This window comes from Kryptolebias marmoratus, linkage group LG12 (assembly GCF_001649575.2).
Source record: "Kryptolebias marmoratus isolate JLee-2015 linkage group LG12, ASM164957v2, whole genome shotgun sequence".
Lineage (NCBI taxonomy): Eukaryota > Metazoa > Chordata > Actinopteri > Cyprinodontiformes > Rivulidae > Kryptolebias > Kryptolebias marmoratus.
Genome location: NC_051441.1, coordinates 20,485,024 through 20,507,513, shown reverse-complemented (window position 1 = coordinate 20,507,513; position 22,490 = coordinate 20,485,024). Strand labels below are relative to the sequence as shown.

Here is a 22,490-nt window from a genome sequence, read left to right as displayed (position 1 = left end):
GCTTGTTGATGAGTTGGGAGGGTGTGTAGGCGGACTTTTGTATTGGTGGGAACCACTCCTCTTTAGGACACATTCGAATTACCAACTTGGCAAACCATTTAAACTGATTAAAACCAATTCAGAAATGTTATTTGGCCTGAATGCTGTGTTATATTATATAGGGCTAGGGAAAACTGTTCAGTAACTTCCAAATTAGTAAGTGATCGATAGTTAAGAAATGTATGTAAGAAAGTGTGATAAAAGTGTGATTTTTACTGTAAAACTAAATGTGGTGACACAGTGATGACTGTTTATTTTTTTATTTACTTTTTATTTTTTTAATACAATAGATAACAGAGTGAACGTTTTTCCCATATTCTGTTTTGTTGTTGTTGTTGTTGTTGTTTTGTTTTCTCCAAACTTATCCAGTACTAAAATAAGATGTCATCATTTTGAAGACTGCAGAAATGCTATTTGTTTTTTTACGCTTTAAGTTATCATACAAAATGGCCTGAAACGCAGCGTTATTTTCTATTTATTTTTGAAGGGCTTTCCTTGTAGCCAGCAGCTCGGGTTGTTTTATGTCCGCCGCATCCGCGGGACGTCCCGCTGCGGCAGCCAATCAGCGCGTCGCCTCTGGGCGCGCGTGCACGAGCCAGGCGCACGGGACGCAGCGGGGGAAGAGGAGTATCAGTTGCTCCAGTCCGTCTGTGCGCAAAACTCGGGAGGAGAGCAGAAGTTGGACCGTGGCTGAGGGTATTTTCCGTCGTGCAGATTTTTTTTTATTTTTTTAAAGAGTTTTTTCTCTGTCGGTTGGGACTAAAAGTTGTTTTATTTCCCCGCTGACAGCTGCTCGGAGGTAACTTCTTCAAACCCGTGATGAACTTCTCTGCCTCCGTTGGACGCCACGGTTCCGGGCAGTGATGTTATGGACCTTTCCGCTCTTCCTTTCAGTCGTTTTTCGTTGAAGAAAAAAAAGTCCGATGCTGACTCCCGAGAAGTCTCGCGCCTTCTCCGCAGCCTGCTGACTCCCGAGTGTTCACGGCGGCTCGTTTGATGATGCCCCCCGTCTGGAGGTGAGAGGAGACCCCCCCACACACCCACACACCAAGCATCACTGGCCGTCCCCTCAGCGATGACTATGAGCTCCATGCCGGACAACTTAGTCCCGACCGACGCGTCCAAGTCGGCGTTCTTGGAGTTCGGCGGCCACGGCTACCCGGGCCATCAGCAGCCCTCCCCGGGCCTGAGTCACAACCACTACCCGGTGCACGGCCTGCACGCCGTCGGGGCCCCGCAGCACGACGGACCCTTCTCGGCCGGAGCATCCTCCTACGGCCGCTCTCTGGGGTACCCGGCCTACCACGCGCCTGTGAGCGCGCACCATCCCGGGACCTACTTGCCCTATCAGCACGGGGGGCTGGGACAGTCCAGACTGGAGGAGGCGGGTAGGTGGACACGCCAAATCATGAGCAAATAAAATCTTCAAATATTAATTATTAGTCATTATTATTAAGGAGAACTCGGGGTAAAACGGGCCAGGTGGAGCATCATATTTTAAAAAACAATAACGTTACCTGATCGGGCACAATTACACTGTAAAAACAAACTGTTACATCTAACCCATAAAACTACTTAAACAGTTTATTTATTTAGGCAGTTTATATTAAAAAAAATATATTTGAAAAGACCCAAATTGAACAGCTAAAAACCCTTCAAATAATTGGTGACATTATCAGTTTTTACACTTGGAAACAAGTGAAAAAACTTGAACAAGTGGTGAAATTGAAACCGTTTTTACATTATTATTCTCAAAGTAATTAGTTTATCTTTAAATATCATCACTTGCATTTGCAAAACAAAAACCGAAGGAAAAAAAAGTGAAACTCTTAGTAATTATTAACATCAAACTATAATGTGTATTTTTGAACAGTCTAAAGCTTTTTAGCTGGTAATAGCCTGGCAACAAATTTAACTCCTGTTGAGTAAAACTGGTAAACAAAACTGTTTTTTATATGTTTTAAAAGACTTTTTTGAACTTAAAATGTAGAAATACAAAATAAAAATACTTTCTAAAGACACTTTTTGATACTGGCCCATCTTAGCTGAATTTACTTTATCAGCTCACAATTTATTGAAGTTGGGATTTTTTTAAAAAAAATTTTAAAGATGTCAGCCAAAGAATTTAATGTAATCTGATTATTCTGTGGGATGTTTTGCAACAGATCTTTGCAGACAAACTGATGAATAAATAATACCACAATAAGCTCCAAATCTTGACAGGATAATAGTTGCTTTTTTTTTCTTACGGGGGAAATTTGACTGTTAAAGGGCCCGAACGTCTGGAGAATATGAAATGAAGCCACAGCGGAGCGGAATAATTGGATCCACGCTCAGGTCGGTCACAGCGGGCTGTTCAGTGTACTTTGGGTGGAAACAGAAAAGAGTTTAAGGCCCGCAGAAAGGCTCCACGCTGGGCTTGTGGTGTCCCGCTGTGGCCATCATGGCTGTTCTAAAACCCAAATCCTCCTCATCATCATCCTCATCATATGTCCCAAAATCTCTGCCATCATCTTTCCCTCTGCACAACCCGAAACCTAACAGGATTTAGCTGCAAATGGAACCTTTCAGCACCTTTTAACATGAAACCTAATCAGAACCTTTAGGAAAACATCAGGTTGAACAATATTTAAATCACTTCAAATGTAATATTCTACAATTTATTATCAGTATTCGATGCAAAATCCAAAATCAAGACTATACACTGAGCAAAGTAAAATTTGTATAAATTTAATCGTTCGCTTCTTCAGGTTTAATGCTGAATTTTCACGTCACCACAGGCCGAAGTGGCTGTTTGTCCAGCCCAATATACGTAAGATGAATTGTGAACAGATGTTTTCATCTCATTACTATTTTTAATAGCAAAATTAAGAACACATAAACCACCAGCTCTGATTTTTATTTGTCAAAATGATCTATTTTTGACTTTTCATTATTTTCTTTTATATTCTTCAGAGGATTTATCTCCCTCTCTAGGAAAACACATTCCTAAAATGACTTTAAATCATTTTTATTTCAGGCACAGACAGCTGTGCCTCTCATGTTGTCGCCTTTACCAAATATAAATTAACTATAGAAACTCAAACATATAGTGAAATATGTTTAAGACACTTCCAGAAACAAGTAAAAGAATTGTTTAATGATGATTAATAGGGGAAATACATATTATTTAGTTTGTTTACATGTAAATCTGTTTTAGCACAGGAATCATCACAAGCCAATAAAGTATTGAGAATATTAGTAAAACTTAATTAAAAAAATATGTGTTATGTGTCCAGTTTTATAAACTCTATGTCCGTTCGCTCTCACAGTTTTACTGTTGATCGTAAAGATGATTCAGCAAATGGAAATATAGATACACAATTTGATGAAAAGAAAATTAATCTTTAGATTTTTAGGGCCATAAAGGGAGGAGACACGCTTTCTGAGGGTCTGAAAACATGTAGATTTCTATTTTCTCCCTCTGGGGAAACAATAAAAACAAACAAAAAAGTCTTTTTAGCAGCTACCTCTGTCAACATTATTGAATAAATATGAGGCGAGTTTGACATATATATGACATTTCGACTTCAGATTTGTGCTTAAGGTTCTGATTTTCATTGCTTTTAACTTATCTTTTTTGGTTTTCATTTTAATTCAACATTTGCTCTTAATGGTTTTGATGTTTGTATTTTATATGCTGTTGTTTTGTTTTGTTTTTTTTAACTGCAGATGAATATTAGCCTATGGCTAAAATGGGCACAACACATCTCCCTCCTATAAATAGAATTAAATGTGATTAGTTGTAAAATAGTCACATGTATACAGTATAATCCTCATTTATATATATATATATATATATATATATATATATATATATATATATATATATATATATATAATTATACATGTGTGTGTGGATTTTTTTTTGTAGAGTCACTTTTTGTCCTTGTCAAACTTACCATTTTGTGGCGCACATAAATATTTACGCTCAGCCAGGTCCTTGACGGCCCAGAAAATACAAACTTTAAAGCCCAATTTTTCCTCCCGGTTGAGCTTCGCTCTTGGCGTTAACCTTCATTTGTCAAATATTTTCCCAGCTCCCATTGTTTCCGCTGCCTCAGCAGCGTTGGGCTGTTCCAGCTCGGCATTCCGGTCTCCTCAGGGCTGCAGCTCGGTTACAGAACCTGAACCTCTTGCGGGGGCCTTGGCTGTTCGCTGCTGCCACTGCAGACATCGAGCTCATGTCATAACAAAGATCTGAGAAGGCAAACATCCTCAAAGTATGGATTTTTTAAGAATAAAAAAAAAAATCGCAGACAAAACCTTCTCTTCTCAGCTGTGAGTAAGGCTGAATGCATGTAAGGCAGACCGATTTTCAGAGGATTAGGTGTATTTGTCTTGTACACACTGCCAGTGATGTATAGACTTCACAGCACGGAGTGTATACTACAGCAGCTTAAATCAACATACGCTCGTGTCGCACTAAATCACCCCGTCCAACTTTACAAGACAACAATGGCTGGCTTTAACCAATATTGGTGGGATTTAGGGTTTAATCAGATACTACTTTAAAAACACTTTTGCGTGTGGCACTTCTCTTTATATGCTTCACAGGAATGGGCAAAATAGTTTTTGTCACATGGATGTTCAAAAGAATTCGATAGTAAAGTGTGTGATAAATATTTCAGATAGAGGCAAAAACTTTTACAAAGAGTATTTTAGAGAATTAAAGGCTAAGTGGGATTGAAAAGGCCCAACGTTCCTTCCTCTCAAACTGCGATCCAGGAACAAAGAACGGGACCTTGTTGATCTCCTAAATTCAATCAGGGTACATTCAAGGTCAGTAAGTGTGGGATATGCTTAAGTGCAAGGCCTTTTTTTAAAGCTTTGAAGACAAAAAGTTACATCTGTAAATCTGGAAACAAGCACGTAATTGATGTATTTGTGTGTTGTTGTTCCGGTAATAGGCCCCTAATATCCCCTAAAGCTCCACATACATAGTCATATGTACACAGTCAAAGTTAATGAAGTACATTTTGGTCCCCCAAGGTAAAATTAAGACTTATGTACCCTCTAGGGTTGAATATTGGACATCAAGGTAACTTTGTGGGCCTTTCTGATCGCCTGTAAGTACCATTTATGTTTCGAAGTAGTAAAAAGTACATATATGTGCTGTTTATTTTGGATGTTAGGATACAGTCAATGTCAATGCAACCATCTGGGTTTTAAGACAAAAAAAGATTTTAAAGTATTTTATTTTATTTTTATTATTATTATTATTGAAAATATCTTTTCCCAAAAGTCTATTTAATTTGGTGAGCTGAAAAAAATAGCTGTTGTACATGTTTTTTTTAAATTGATTTTAAAATGTTTAGCACCGTTTAATGTTTTAATGAAACATTTTTACACTTCTTTGGTTTTTGTCACTTTCTATACAGATTTGTTTTTTTTCTCCACTTCTTTTTCCTCTAAGTGCCTTTATTTCTGTGTTTATTTTTTGCATTTCTTTCTCACCTTTTTATTCTTGTGGCTTGAAACCTGCCTTTGGAATAGAAAAACCAGGGCTTTGAATCCCATTCAAAGAAAACTGAGTACTGTACATAACAAGTAAAAGACATAACTGATTCCATGCTGGCTCAGGTGTTACTTGATTGACATGACCCAGCTCAGATGTTGGGGAACCAGGACATTACAAAAACAATAGGACAACTGGAACAATTCCTGTTGAAGCCATTTTAGGCCCTTTCTGTCCCGAATTTGTAGTTTGCTGGCTCCCATTTTACATTTTTTGATATTTGTTCAAGGAAAGTCCCTTTCTCCCTTCTGGTCATTCAGATCACGAGAAGCCCACGACGGTCATAGAGAACGGGGAGGTGAGGCTGAACGGGAAAGGGAAGAAGATAAGAAAGCCTCGGACCATCTACTCCAGCCTGCAGCTCCAGGCGCTCAACCAGCGCTTCCAGCAAACTCAATACCTTGCCCTGCCTGAGCGAGCCGACCTGGCAGCCAAACTGGGCCTGACGCAGACGCAGGTAATGGAGGAAACTGGTATATAAGTAAATGCCTAACCCTCCTACCGAGTTTTAAGTCAGTACTTGTAAAATTGACTGATTTATAGCCATTTTTGTGTTTTTAAGGTCACTTGGCTGTAGCATCCATCTTGAATTGGGTTGACTCCAAAAGTTAATTAGTTGTAGATGTACATCTAATGATTATGTCCATCAAGTTACATTAAAATATCTTCAGTGGTTCATGAGATATTTTCGTAACAGACAAGCACAGGCACAAACATGGGCAAAAACATAATCGTCCACCTTCGCCTTTTGGCAGTGGGTAGTAATAGGTCAACGTGAGAGATTTATGGGCTGTTATGGGTTTTTAGACTAATATCCACAAAATAATCACAGAAAAGAAACAAAAGAAAATTCCAGCTGACTGCACACGTAAAGAGACTTTTGAAATATTTTGAGAACATTTTAAACAGCTGTGAAGTGACGCGTGGCAGAAATATATCTGATGCAAAGTAGCTCTCAGATTTGTATGTGTTTCATGTAACCCAAGCAAAACAAGTGAAATCAGCTCTATTTCATAAGTTAAACCGCTCACGCCTTTATTTGTTGTCTTTGTTCAGTGCCAAGGAAAGTCTAAAGCCCAAAACAGGTACTGGGACATTCTTGTTCACGGTTGCCTGCACAGGTTCTGCCACATATAATTATATCTTCACTCCTACTAACATAAACTTAAATGTCATGAGAAGGTTGGTCAGGTTGCGTTATGAACCAAGGGACTGATGAGGCCAGAGTAATTCAGGACAGACAAGAGTGCGTGCTTTTTTAGTTTAGTTTGAAACAGGGTTTGCTGTTGGTCATTTTCACTTTGTTTTTCTTTTTTTTTTTTCACACAATAAGCTTCGCTGCCATTTTGTTGGTTATGTGAAGTTAGTGAACTGTTGAACCATGTAATTTACATACAACATGTGTTAGTTATACCTAGTCGATAGTAGATGATGATAATCTAACTTTTGACCAGTTGAAAAAAGTTCAAACATTTATTGTGCTGATCCTTGGTCCTCTGATATATTTTGCCTTTGTGATCGTCAAATACTGCAGTTTTAATACTTATTTCACCTTAACCTAATATTCTGTATGTAGTTATTTTTACTAGTTATCACCATCTAGATTGGCAGAACATTTTGTAATATAACTTTTTTTTTTATTATTTGTTAGTTGGCTAGTAAGTCAGATTCAAGGTTGGCTTCCTTGATAGACTGTATAAGATAGATAGATAGATAGATAGATAGATAGATAGATAGATAGATAGATAGATAGATAGATAGATAGATAGATAGATAGATAGATAGATAGATAGATAGAGCAGCTTCTTTAAATTACAGCGAGTTGCCAAACATAATCTGACATTGTTACCCATAAACAGTAAGTTACATTATTAAATGTTATTATATGCAGTAGGCAACACAACGTGACTTTAAAATTATATTTGGTGGTTTATATATTGTTTGTTTAAGCACATTGTATTTGGCCTAGGTGTTCGTCTAACTACTAATCATAATATGTACAACTACTATGTATCTCATAATATGAATTTAAATTTCATTTAAAGTAATCACCAACTAGTTCTAGTTGAATTCATTTAAATATATAGAGTTTATTATTTAAATCATCATCTCGTAATTATCATCTCGTACAACAAAATTGGTGACAAGGTTGAGCGCTTCATTATCGAGTGCACCGCCTTTCCTGCATCACACAGGTGAACCTCAAATACTGTTCACAACGTGGTGTAAAATATTGGACAAGTACATGGTTGACATAAATGCTACAAGAGACAAATGGCCGGAGGCAAGAAGACATAGTTTTTTATTACACTGCTTGGGTCCAGAAGGAGAGTGTCTGTATTGCCAGAACAATGCAGACACACATTCAGACTGCTGTAAACGCTAATTCTCAATGGGTTGCGAACAGCTAAAACGTGTGGACCCCCAACCCACGTTCAATATAAATAGGTAAGTTAGAACAGCAAAATCCTTGCTTCAGATCAGATAAGCACTTGGCTAATGATAAAAACTGTCCTGCTGTTAAAGTGAAATGTGATAACTGCAAGAAAAAGGAATATTTCACAAAATTATGGAAATCATTTGTGGCTGTACTGTAAGAAGTGGTTGTCCCTGAGTGGCAGCACTGTGTGAATCATGGTAAACTGATAGCTGCAGCATTTGATAAAATCACATCCAGAATGAACACAGAGATACCACAAGGAAACTCCCGGGTCCTGGAGGTAGTTGTAGACACTGAAGAGTCTATCTATAATACCAGGAACTGTCTGAAAGCAACATTTTGCTCAATGCCCACTGACAGATCCCAAAGTTGAACTAGTCATATATACAAAAGTTAACCTATTTGTCATTGACTCCAGACAAGCTACAGCAGTAGCAAAGCAAATCAAAACAACAAAATTCCAGCATAATTCTATATAGTGATGTCTTGCTCTATTATGCTATTATTATACTCTACTATTATATTTATGTTGAAAAAGAACATCAAAAAGCAGATTAGTTACAAATAGTGTTTTTTTCTGTTATATTCAAAATACAAATAGGTTACCTTTTGCAGCTAACCTCTTTTCTTATATAGCTATTACCACACCCAATTTGATGTCTTACCAGCATTTTGAAGGGGTGTTCCATCCTGTAGTGAAATATTTTACCACTATAGGCGTAACTGTAGGGCTAACCCTAGGTGATTCAGCTGTAGACATTAATAATTAAGATGGCATCAGGTAATACTCGTGGCTTCATACTGGCAGTCACCATCAAAATGATTAATGTCACAGTATTAACAGTCAATGGTTATGACTCACTTCTTTTAATAAAATAAGTCAACTGTAAATATAACTAACTATTATTTATTAACTGTAAATAAACATATTAGTTTATTTAGCCCTGGCAACAGTAGAGCTTGTAATCCAATGGATAATGATTTTATTTTCCTATCATTTGCATACTCTAAATGTAGGCAAATATCTCACTGTGTCCAACCAGCCTCTGTTATTATGAGGATTATAATCCTTAGGGACTGTATCCCCAGTTCTTCATGAAGCAATAGTAAGAAATGACTGTGCTAGACATAAACTGACATCCTACAGCCAGTCAATAAATGATTTTTTTTTTTTTTTTTGGTACATGTAGGATTCTGCTGGTCTGTGTTACGTTACACCTGTCAAAAACGTGAAAAATAAAAGGTCTGAGCTGAGAGCAGGTGTCATATCAGGGGAAGATTAGATAGGACTGTTAAAGACTGCTTTACCTGAAATATGATAGGTATGTGTGTGTGTATGTGTGTGTGTGTGTGCTATGTATACATGAGCAAGAGATATTAGCGGAATGATCCTAATCCCCAATGAATTAACCTCAACACGTCTGTTTACACTGAGAATAAAAGATGATCCCTTCATTAGCGTTTGGCCTTTGTGGTGGTAATATATTGTGGTGGAGGAGGTTTTGATTGTAGTGTACAGACAGCACTTCAGTCACAAATAACTCTGAGCTATTAGTCAGGAAGCAGATTGTTTCTTTGAAGAGTGCTAAATGAGTGTTGACACCAAGGCTGTTAAGTGCTGTTAAAAGATTTCTGATGATTTTGAGACTTTGAGAACCAAAGGCAGATGTTGTTATTATTATTATTATTATTATTATTATTATTATTATTATTATTATTATTATTATTATTATTATTATTATTATTATTATTATGTCTTGGTAAAAATGCTGGATGTTTTTAATGGTCTTTGGTTTCCCTTTTCAGAAACATGCCATTAATTGTCCTTCATTTTTTATCATTTGAACAAAAAAAAAGCTCATTTTAAATATCCTGAGCAAAGCGAGCAGTGTTTGTCCTGTTTTGGTGCCATTCTCAGCTTTGCGGACACCCCCATTGTAACTTTTTCCTGACACTAGGGGACAGTCTCAGAAACATGTGGAACGATCTGAGGTATTTGCTTGTGTTGTTACTGTTGTTGGCCAACTAGTCTAATAATAGCTTTTAGAATAAATAAAACAAAATGTAAAAATTAAGAAATGTGACCTAATGCAGGTGTTGTTTGGACTTTTTTTATGTGTTTCTTTTTTGCTTGTTTTTTACACTCATTTATGTTTTTATACTGAAATCTACTGTGGTCCTCCCTCTATTGGTTCAAACAAATATTTGAATGAATCATTCCTTAAACTAAAATTATCGTAATTACAAAAAGTTTGAATATTTGAAAACTGCATGTTACCCATTTATTTATTTATTTTGACTAAATACCCATAATCCTTTACTGTGAGTGGGATGGAACCAACTCAGACAGAAACCTTTGCTACTATAAATGCTAACTAAGATAACCAGCTACAGACTGCAACACAACTGAATACTTAACCTTCATCACATTCTTCTTTGTTAAACAGTTTTATTTATTTTGCCTGTCTGTCTTGTCATAATTGTGCAACATGACAACTATGATCTTTCAAGGTGGGTTAACCAGTAGCTATAGAAGCATTAAGATCTTTTACAGTCAAAACAATCATGATTGTGGAGATTAGAATTACTCCAAAATAAAAAAAAACTACTTTAGTAAAAGTAGAAGTAACTGATGGCTTTCATATAACTGATTTTACCATTTTGATGATGTGATGACTTACATAACAGCATTTTTGAAATGTATACATCACAGCAAAATAAAATGTCCGCCACTGCTTATCATTGAATTTTAATTCTTCTCTGTTTAGACAAACAAAAATGCAAATCAATAGGGATGTAACCAGTTCAGTTGTATGAGATTTAAATGGCACAAGATTTCTTGTCAGGTTGAAACTGTCTTGTGAATCAAAAAACCCTGTCTACTGTCTTTGTGTGGTTAAAATATTACCGAGGTTTTTTCCACCACTTGTGTGTGGCTGTAGTTTGAACAAACAGGGCAGGCACTAGGACCACGCAGCACGTCCCTTAAGACTGCAGTTACAAGCTGAGAAGAAAAAGTTTATGTTGCACATTTATTTAAAACAGAACAAACTTAATGCCAAGTTCACACAATGATTTGAAGCTGAGAAAATTCTGTTTAAATCTCTTGATAATCCGTTTGAGTTGAGAGGAAAAGAGTTTATCAAACTTTGAGGTTGAGGTAAAAAAATGAATTGCTGTACCATTCACTGTTTTCCATCCAAGCTGTTTAATTATTTGTTTTCATCAGTTTGAACACAGTTCTCTGTGACAAAAATATTACAAATCAAAAAAAAAAAAGAAGTTTCACTCTAATGTCCACTTCAGCCAGTTTTTTCAACTCAGACTCTCAAACACCTGTCAGAGCACATCAGAACTCCAAAATATTTTTGTGTTTGCACTTGTAACTTTAAGATGAATAATGTTAGCAGCTCCTTTTTTAGCTGTTTTGATGGCCTTTGGTAAAATGTTTTCATTAGAAACCAGTAAAAAAAATTATAAAATAGAAAAAAAGTGAATAGAAGCCTTTCTAATTTAAAAAGTACTATAATGTACATTAAACTCTGTTCCAACTGATAAATAAGATAGCTTGAGAAAAGTTAATTTCTTATTTCTGTATGAATATTTAGACATGACATCTGAAAAACTTGACTTTTTTTTTTTTTTTTTTAAAGAAAACATTGAAAAAAAGGTTTGCCCTTGATCAGGTTTTTTTTATTTTGGCCCCTTGTGACAATGAGTTAGACCTTGTTCGAGTCAGTTTAATTTGTGGCAAAAGAAAAAAAAATCTTTTCCTCAAAATATTGTCAAAAGATCATCTTGTCTTGTTCTCGTGGACCCAGGATTCCGTCTTGTTCCGCCCCATAGAATAAATGTCCCATTACACCTCTACAAATCAGTGTTTATTTTCCGCTTTTTTTCCCGCTGGGCTAAATGCAACAAAGGAACTTAAAGGCATGGCACCACTGTTCCTTCCACTTACACATCAGCAGTTTTTCACCCAAATGTGGGTGGGGCCATTCAAAGCAATAATTACTGCAATGTTGCTCCACTCCATACGAAAATGAAAAAAAAAATTTAAACAAATTTTAAAGAAATTGAATTTGTTTCTAAATCCAAGTTTATTACATTAGAGCTATATTACATATAAATGCTGTGGAGAAAATGTGCATTATCCTTTCTCTTACAGGTAATAAAATGATAAATAAAGCAGAAAGTGTTGAAACGTGGTAAGCACTAATTAGCCTCGTGATTGTTCATACTGTATGTGCTTTATGTGTCGACCAGTGCACATTCCCATACAGCCTCTCACACACACAAATGCACTTATAATTTTGCATCTACTGAAACACATGCAGCCCAGTTGGGCACGTCTGAAGGAACACACGCACGCTTGAAGATAATGATCGTACCTTGCGTCTCCAACCCGCCTCCATGCCATTAGGCTGCCAGCCAAACACTGACCACTTTCCACTGAAATCACAAATGTTCCCAGACGCACCTGAGAAATGGCACGTAGCACGGTTCTGATGTTTTTCCTCAAAAATCTTCATCTCAGCCCAGCGAACACACGCAGCTTGCTATTTGTTTATTTTAAATTTAGGGGGGTTTTTTTCTTTACTTTTTCAACAGGATTTCAGAATATTTGAAGAGTTTGACGTAACGTATCAATGTTCACACATACGAACACTCAAAGGGAACACTCCTCTCTTAACGTTGGTGTCAGTAGTTGCACTCTGTTGAAAGTCTGACCCTGCTCATCTTAAGATGATCTGTGCTTAAAACTCTGGCATGAATGGTTGCAGGTAATATCCCTTCCTTCAAGGACTGCTGGGCCTTTAATCCAATAATAGATTTAATGGTGCTTTGTGGGATGTTCAGAGTTGGGATATTTTTTATAATCTAGCCCTGATTTGTACTTCCCCACAACTTTGTTTTTAACCTGTGTTGAGAGTTCCTTGGTCTTCATGATGTCTCTTACTGGGTTACTACTCAGACTTGGTGTTGATTCAGGGGCTATCGGACGAGGCCTATATATACTGAGATTATTTAACGCTAGATTCTCCAGAGATAGATTTTATTATTCTCCTGTATGTAGATAAATAATGTAGACTTTTGAGTGTAATGGTTGGGTTACAAAGCAAAAGGGAAGCAAGTGCAAGCACCACTTATCAGTTTTATAATTTTATGATAATTTAAAACAAGTTTTTACCAATTTAATGTCATTTAACTGGAGTATTTTGTGTAAATTCATTGCTTATAATCAAATTGAAAAATCATTTTAATATCAGTTGGTGCGATATCAAAATAGAAAGAATATTAAGGATGTGAATGTTTTTGCTACCCTGTACCTACAGTAGGTAAATATTAAAGTACAGGAAAATTGTTTTGATAGCTATCAGCTGTCCTCCCACAATGCACTGATTTATATTAAGCTGGACCAAACCGTTCCACTTACATGCAGTTAATAGTACAACAGTAACAAGAAAGGATTTTTCAATTGTGTTGAAACTGCGTAGGCTATTTAAAGAAAGTGAATAATTGTGGAATAGAATTTCAAAAGGCAATTACTAGTTTATTACCAAATAACTGTACTATAAGGTGAAATTATAACAGTTTTCTACATTTACGGAGTGATAAATTTTTTTTATGTGTTTGTTCCAATCTATTTTAACTTCAAATAGGCTTTGAGGTCATCAGTACACTGAAATAAAAGAGATCCAATTAAATTTTACTCTCCACAGCTTTTTGGATATTTGGCTTGAAAGCTGGCTGTGAAAACTTGGTGGGGTTTTTGAGCATTAACTGTAGGGATACGTTTTCAGGACATTTAAGTCAATTAGAGCAGATTGAATTCAAAATTGTATCTAAAACCACTTCAACAATTTTTACAAATTCTCATAAACTTTGAGAATAATAGTTTCTATTAGGAAAGAGACAATTCTAGTGCCATGACTGGTTTCTGTTGTCGCTGCTTTCTTTTCCAGAAAAAGATCTCCTGCTTGCTTGGCATTTTCTTCATGCAAAGTGGCTTTTTTTTTTTTGTTAGAAGTGCCGTTAAAACCTGTTTCACACAAAAGCTTTTACTGACTGTGTTTTTTCTGATGATTCATTCATTCGTTCTTACTGTGACTTTACCCAGGAGGCAGATTGATGTAATCTGATGCTTAATTTGCAGGAAACATGCTAATTATGTCAACGAGCGTGACTGAAGCATCTTAGAGAGATGATTGATACTCAGATGCATAGTTTCAAATATTTAAATAGTACTGTAGGTCTGCTATTTGTATCTATATCATGTATCTTGATAGGGGCCTGCAGTCATACTTTTTATACAAATCAGAACACTTTGGACTTTTTTTTATGAACCTGATTAGTTTAGTTTAAGGTCACTCATTTAAATGTGAATTTAGCTTTCTAACGCCTCAGTGTGCTGAAGGTTAACCGTAGATTACTTTCCTAAAACTTAGGCTAGTTGTAGCTTCTATAATAGTTTAAACATATTTAAATTATAGTAAAGAAGATGGGATTCAGTAGATAGTTTTTTTTCCCTTATGTCACCAAAGCAAGAAAGAATGAAATGTGTGAAAGATATTTGGTTATAATAATAATAATGATAATAATAACAGATAATTTTTTTTTCCACTGTATTTTCACATATCAACTGTACAGAAAAAAAATAAGATAAACATAGTGTGGTATACAATATCACTATTGACCTTTTTACACAAAGGCTCAAATGGTCAAGTTCAAAGTACGTGTGTGCCACAAAAAATTCTAGTTTTTAATTTTAAAATATTTTTTTAAGATTTTTTTTTTACTCAGCAATGTAATATTTTAGTAAAAGAACAAAAGTATACTAATTTTAGTGGAACATGAGTTCTAAATTGTTATAAATCTGAAACATAAAGAGCAAAGATTTATGCCAATAAAAAAAAACCATTTAATTCTTTTGATTTGTTGGCTCTACTGTTTTTTTGTCTTCCTCTGCTTGGAAAGTAATTTTTTAGTCTATTCTTGGGGACAAAAGCGTAAAATATGAGTCATTTTTTGGTTGCTAAAAAGAGATTGTGTGTCGTAGACCCTTGAAGTGAAAATCTCATTGGCCTGTAGTTTGAATCCCACCTGAGAAAGTTTTTTAAAAGTCTTCCAGACTCACTCAACCATTGGTGGCCTGTCCTTGAAGGATGTTTGAGGTGTTAAAAAGTGTAGCTGGTAGTCACTAAACCTGAGTCATAGAAGGTTTGAAGGCACATTAGTAAAGGTGATCAAACTATGTAAATTATACCCACTCCATAATCCCTAACAAAGTCCAATTTCCCTCAATTAATGATTAAATCAACAGTAACTTTATTCCTTTAAAAACTTTAGCTGTATTTAGCCAAGTTTTATGAAAAATCACCCAGAAGTCTACGTTTTGGTGGTAAAAGACGGTGATCCCTTTCACCATGAAATTGTAATAAAAATAATAAATATGGTTTATTAAGGACTTGTGCCTAATATTGCACATTCTAAGATTTTTTTTAATGCAGATTTCTGATAAACCTAAAAATGATCAAATTGTCACCCGTAAAATTTGCAGAAACTGTCCACCTGCATGATGCGCCGCACTTTACAAACCTTTAGATTGTTGTTGTAGATGATATCATTATAGTAGTTTGTTTTGGGTTATTTTCTTTATTTGACATTAGCAAGGATTCATGCATCCACATGCCTGTTACTACAACCAATTTGCTAATATGCTGTAAAACTGGGGTTTTATTCAAGCAGTTTATATTCAGTTTTGTTAAATATTTCAGTCAGACGTTGCCTCCTCCAACCCTCAGCTGGCCACCCACCCTGGTTCTGGTTCTGCTAGAGGTTTCTTCCGGTTAAAAGGGTGTCACCCCAGTTCTCTGTCACCCATGTGCCTACTCAGGATGGGGGGTTTTATCATTGTTAAGGTTTGATGCAAATTGCCAGTTTCCATAAATCAGCAACTTTTTTACTAATTGGGATTCTTTATTATCCTGAATCTGATTATATTTATTTGTACTAATTTAAAATGTGTGCAATTTGTTATGATTTGGGCTTGTTACATCTTTTTACAGTGCCCTGAGATGACTTTTGTTGTGAATTGGCGTGTCATAAATAAACTGAATGGAACTGATTTTTTTTGCTAAATGAATGTGCATTTTTCTTTTATAAGTCAATAATTTTAACCATTAGCAAACACAAAATCAAACACTTGAAAAGCAATAGTGCCTTTTTTGTGCAATGCTTTAAGAGCAGAAAACCTTATAAAAGTCTACATGGAGGTACAGATGGCACTGCCACCTAACAGCAAAAAGGTCACAGGTGTGAATCTGCAGTCTTTCTGTGTGGAGCTTACATGTTCTTCTTTCATGTTTTCTCCAGGTACTTTAGTTTCCTCCCACAGGCCAGAAGCATACATGTTGAGGAAACTGGAGATTCTAAATTGACCTAATTGACCTATTATAGCCAACTTTGAAGTGATATTCTGCCAATTAGTTACCATTAGTTAGTACCTTTAAAGGTGAGGGTTGTTTGTCTTGTCTGTCTCTGTGATGGACTGGTGACATGTCCAGTGTGTTCACTGCCTCTCACCAGTTGACTGGTAGGTTAGACACCATGCCCCCCAACATTTTACATAATTAAATGGGGACTGGAAATGGGTGATAAGTGACACATAGTGTGTCCAGAAATCATTTATGTGCAAAAATTAAAACTGAGACGTATAAAATATCAGTCAGTAGCAATTTTAGTAGAGTTCACAAAATGTTTGATATAATTGTAAAAGGGAAAAATCTGATTTTAGTTTGTCTTTTTGTCATGTCTCAAATTGGGAAAGAAATGTTTACTTTTGTTGGTTTTCATGGTTAAGAAAAAAGCATATGTTCAAACAATGAAAGCATGACAACATAAATATGGTGCTAAAGATTAATGCATTAATATGTCTCAACTTATTCACCTTGTATTGCAGCACATTTTGTTAAATCACATTTTATGACAGATGCCTAAAACTTTACTCGTGAAACCAGAGTTTTTGTTTGGTTCCTAACTCTCGTCTCTTCTCCATCCTCCAGGTGAAAATCTGGTTCCAGAACAAGCGATCCAAATACAAGAAGATCATGAAGAACGGGCCCTGTGGACCTGAGGGGGATCCCCTCGCACCCCCACCGCCGTCTTCCTCCTCTCCGTGCTCTCTTTGGGACATCAGTATGGCTGCCAAAGGTGCACCAGTGCACTCAGGAGGATACATGAACAATTTTGGACACTGGTACCCAGGACACCAGCAGGACACCATGCCAAGGACTCAAATGATGTGACAGACAGCAGGACGAAACAATTTTGGGATTAACTGTCGAGTTATACCAACAAGCTCAGCTACAAATACGGGACAATGACCGTGTTTAGGGCCTGAGCCAATCTGGAAGCGAAAATAGTATAAGTGGTATAAAAAGGTTGGAACACATACACTGCAGCTACAACATGCCTTAGAGAATAAAAAACTGTGTAACATAATGATAAGGATCACAGTCCTGGTCACAAGTCACAATTAAAAGGAGACAAGTAAACACCAAAGAGCAGCTTTGTAGTTGCAGTAAACCTTAACTTACCATGAACATTGCCTAAAATAGGTAAATGGAAATGATTGTTGATTATCTTTGTCTTCAGACAACCATGCCTGTCCATTTTGGATTAAGCAACAGCTAATGCCAGTCATGTGTCAGAAATTTTCTCATTTTGGATTACGGTGGGACAGAAACATGTAAAAAAAATCCTGGTTCCATCAGGCTTCCCAATATATTTTTTTTTTTAAATAAACTGTATTGAGTCAGCGACCCTACTGGTTTGCTATTGTTAAAGGTGAATCAGCTTTTAAGAACTAAATAAAATCAAGAAGATTCCTGTTTCATGTTTATTTTCTGTGAAGGAAGTTGATTTATTAAAAAAAAAATAATAATAATCGTTACATAATATGTTATAAAGTTCCTAAAACCTTGGTCTAGAGCCCAGTCAGCTTTCGTTCGAGAATCTTTTTGTTGTTAAATCATCATCTTGTCTCTTTGAAAAGTTCAAATGGATGGCGTCGATTAAATTGGGAGCCTATTCCTAAAGATAGGAATTGTGGCAAGCATTTTATTTATAGGAAGTTGGTTACTTACATTTAAAAATAATTTGTAACATGCCTGCAAACTGATTACAACTGCAACTGTTTTATTTAGAATGTTCCAAAGACCCTGTTGATGCTGGAGGATGACCCTGTTGTGTTCTCCATGACCTGTTAGAACATGATTGGATTGGAACACCTCAGTTGCTGCTGCTCTCTTAGTATTCGCCAAATAGCTTGTTCCCTGCTGATTTCAGTGTTCCTGAGATGCTCTCCTGTGTTCTTACTGTGCCCCAGGCCCAAATCCTTGTGCAACTTTCTGAGACCGTGCCAGAATGCACCTACTTGCTAAAAGATCATGCCTTTATAGCACAACGCTATTGTCACGAGTATCACATCTGCCTAAGGTTGTTTCCACAACCTTGTTACAATCATGGTACCATGATGACACCATGTCCTGCTTTGAATTCTCAACAACCAAGCCACAATGGTGAGAAGGGGCCCCATGTCTCAAATACTCTGCTACCACAATGATAAACCACCACGACCTCGCTACAAAAGTTTTGCACAAGCTTAAAACCATCATGGTTTATAATGCTGTATTGTGTATAAATAGTAGACCATCGTGTCCTTAATATATACTGTATCTGACAACCTCCCTAAGACCCTGCAAATTTAGGTTCATGCTGATTTTTTTAACATCATAGAGGAGCCATCATTCAGTGTGAAGGGAGCCTAAAAGTTTTCCCATTGACCAAAAAAATTGTATTCAAACTCAAAGGTGTTTATTAGGCCGTATGAATGTTCAAATACGCATTCAAAAAAGGAGGACTCTACACATGCCAGACTCACACATTTGACTCACCTTACCCATGACAAAAAAAAAGCCTTGGTTGGAACCACACAGCTACATATGGTAGTCATTCTTGCGTCAGCTGGTTATATGCCTCCGGGGCCTTGTAACTTTGCAGTTCTTCTCCTGTACAATACAACAGCTTGTGAATAAAATAGTTACAAAGATCTGGGTGCACAAAGTCTGGCAAATTCTCCACGGGAGAACTTGGACTCTCAACCAAGAGTTCAGTTGAATGTATCTCAACAGGTTTGATGGTGAGCTCCAAAGTCATAGTGCATTTCATTCTAGACAGGGACACTAGGACTGATAGCTGTGCCACATAAAGAACAGACAGAATTAACAACACGCACCTCAAAACAGAGAGGAATTATTGGTGGCCACAGGGTACTGTATTTTACACCTACATTTGAACACATCAGAACTTCACATTATCTTCCGAATGTGTGCATTTAAGTTGTTCTGAGCTATCTTGTAGCCCCGTCATAATTTTTGCCAGAGAATAACATTGACAGTTTGCTCATGCTATGCAAAATGCACATAGCTGTACACATGAAACTGTGATGTTCTGCCATCCAACATGAAGGTATAAATTTTCCTGATGAGGCTGATACCTGGTGAGCCACGGTAACTCTACTTTGATGCCAAAACAGCTTTGAGAGAAAGGATTTTTTTTTTTATTCAATCAATAAAGTTTAGTAGTAGTATACATATTTGTGTTTGTCTTCTGATGATGGGGTTTGGTGTTTCAGAATGAGTAACAGGCTACTACATAAAGTAATGTCAGTTTTATTTATTTTAGTTGCAAACAACTGGTACTTTTATTTATTTCGTGATGGATCTTCTGTCAGTTTCAGTCATTCATTATGATTCCCTTTTGTTTAACAACTTTCCTCATGAGATCATTTACAGCAAGACTTTATCTGTCCAGTTGTTTCCAGTCATTTTTTAAATCCATGACCTACTGACTGAAATTTATCCAGTAACCTCAAAGGGTGAACTGAGGTTTTGCAAGTTGGCAAACCTTTTTTAAACAAATGTCTGAACCTAGTATTTTTTTTCTAAAGCAAATTAGTTCAAGTGATCCTTGTCATTCCATTGGACATTGCTTACTTAACTTAGATCAGACAGTGGACATAATTTCCTTTTGTACCTTAGACAAACAATATCCAATTCAGGCATCGGTAACATATTGTTGAAATAACATGTTCCTCTTCAGCGTGAGCTCTTTTTGTAGCCAGTGGCCTGAAGTCATTTTCTCTAAAGTCGTAAATCAGAAGAAGCAGGTCACGTCTTTCGCCCCCGCAAACATCTGGAAACGCAAAAGGAGTCGTCAAACATTGCCAATGATTTTTTTAAATGGCCGCATCAATTATAGGTAATTTAGGACACGGCTTGTTAAATAAAGCTTTCACTCTGACGCTGTAATTATCTGTAATTGTCAGTCAAAAGAATATCCTCCCGCCTCAAGTCCTGAGGGAAAAGGCAAGGAAGTGGTGGATTGCATCAATCTGGATTACCGAGGGCTAATCCTTTCTCGGCTAATTGATCTGATAAATGAATGTTAGTGATTGATGTTCATGCTTTGTTTTATACCTGGTTTTGTTTGTTTTTATATTTTTTATGTCTCTAATATATAGAATTCTTAGTGATACTCTAAATTCAACTTCTGGTAGTGTTTGAATGATCCAGACTTTGCCTGGGCAAAAATTATAAATCGGGCTAAACGACTATCTAGTGCGGGGTAAAATTTCCAAAAATAAATCATACTGAACATTTGTGGCAACAATATTTTTTCCTTCTAAGTAGTAAGAAAAACAAAAAGCAATGCAGCAATTTTACTGAGTAAGTTTAGCAGCAGAAAATTAATTCAAGAAATGTGAACTATCAGTTAGGATAGAAACAACTCGGGTCAAGTTAAAGTTTTGTGCTGCACACAATAAATCTTTGATTTGTTAAAGCAGGCACTTTAGTCTTTGATCACATTCTTTTTGAGGTAACTTGGTGAAGCTGCGAGCCATGCAGTAAGAAGAAAAAGCCTTGGATCAAGCTAAACAAGTTCTGGGGCTGAGGTAAGACAATAAAGACGATCGTGCCATTACTGATAATAAGTAAACTTTTGTTTCTTCTCATTTTGAACCAGTGAATAAAAACTGTGATCTCAACTTTGTACACTAAGTTCTATCCTAGTCAGATGGATAGTACATGATCCTTGGTCCACTTATCTTGTCTTGGGAGCAATACTTTAAGACTATATTGTTCCTAAAAAGTCAACCATACACAACCTCTGTTTTGAGACATTTCCAGACAGTAGTGCAGTGGTTCTCAAACTGTGGAGCCCCCTAGTGGGTGTGGTATTATAACATGAGTGGGTGGGCCTGGTGCCTAACCCTGCAGTCAGTGGGTGAGCAGTGTGGTACATCCTGGACATCTCGCCAGTCCATTGCAGAAACTTCATTTTTGTCTTAAAAAGATGTAGATGTAACTACAGTTGTCAGCTAGTACATAACTCGATTAGAAGTAATTTCTTCCACAATGTCTTTTAATGGAGCAAGAGTTCACCAGCCGGAGGAGGTATCACCTTAAATCAGGGACCAACTGTCAAAGCGATGATGGTCGAGGTAGGCAAACGCTGCTGGGTCTGAGTTGGACCTCCAGCGTATGAGCCGTCTCATACACCACCAAGCTCTGATCAACAGACAAAGATTCTGGACAATGAAATATGAGTACAAACATCTTCTTGCCTCAACCAGCTGGGGTTAGAGAGGACAGGAAAGAGACAAAGACAAACAGAATGACTGTGTAGTTTCTATGGGAAGAAATATTTCCCATATTTTAAAAACACGTCAATGATAGAAATAATTATAAATACAAACATGGAGAGTAGAGCAAGTAAAGAGATGTGGTCAGTTTGTTCTCCAGCAGTCCGAAGCATAAATTACCTACTCTTTTGCAAGGAAGATGCGAGCGCCACAAGATTTTTATTCCATACTGTTCAGTTGCACAGTCAACCACATTAAAGTAGCACTCTTTCTAGGCACTGCTGGGATTTGAACCCAGGATCGCCTGTTTACGAGACAGGCGCTTTGACCAACTAAGCCACAGCACCTCAGTGAGCAACAGGGGATAAAGCAAGATGTTAAGTTATAGGTCACTTGAGGGTTCATTTATTTATTTATTGTTTAAAAAATTATAATTATAAACAGGAAAAAAAACTGCATTACCAAAGAATAAAACACTAAGCTCCAGTACTGTGATAAAATGACATCAGTCTTCAGTCCTAAATATATTTGGTATGTCTTATCTGCACTTGTTTTTGAGTTTTGTACTGATTGAAATGTATAGTTCTTTTATTTGACCATAAACAGTGAAAATAGACTCACTGCAACCAATAACACTGGGATAATAAAAATGTTACATTTGTTGGGCTTCTGTGCTTCAACTTTATTATATTCTAAAAAGGTGACTGCACATTTTCCCCAGTGAAACGATGTAGACTGAATCTTCT

At 36.6% G+C, this 22,490-nt stretch overlaps 1 protein-coding gene and 1 non-coding gene across 3 annotated transcripts; one reads left to right on the top strand and one right to left on the bottom strand.

Annotated features, from left to right (window-relative positions):
- Window positions 1–628: 628 nt before the first annotated feature.
- Window positions 629–17,934, top strand: LOC108247078 (homeobox protein Dlx4a-like). 2 transcript variants are annotated; one of them, XM_017434948.3, is made up of 4 exons: window positions 629–735; window positions 829–1,427; window positions 5,857–6,053; window positions 17,102–17,934. In XM_017434948.3, exons 2-4 carry the CDS (start codon window positions 1,115–1,117, stop codon window positions 17,342–17,344), a joined length of 753 nt encoding a protein of 250 aa, XP_017290437.1. In that variant the 5' UTR covers window positions 629–735; window positions 829–1,114; the 3' UTR covers window positions 17,345–17,934. The 2 variants fall into 2 exon arrangements, with proteins under 2 accessions (XP_017290437.1, XP_017290436.1); XM_017434947.3 differs by having other exon boundaries at window positions 668–1,427.
- Window positions 17,935–22,017: 4,083 nt separating this feature from the next.
- On the bottom strand, window positions 22,018–22,091 carry trnat-cgu. The gene has a single exon. It is a non-coding gene; the product is annotated as a tRNA-Thr (tRNA).
- Between the last annotated feature and the right edge of the window lie 399 nt (window positions 22,092–22,490).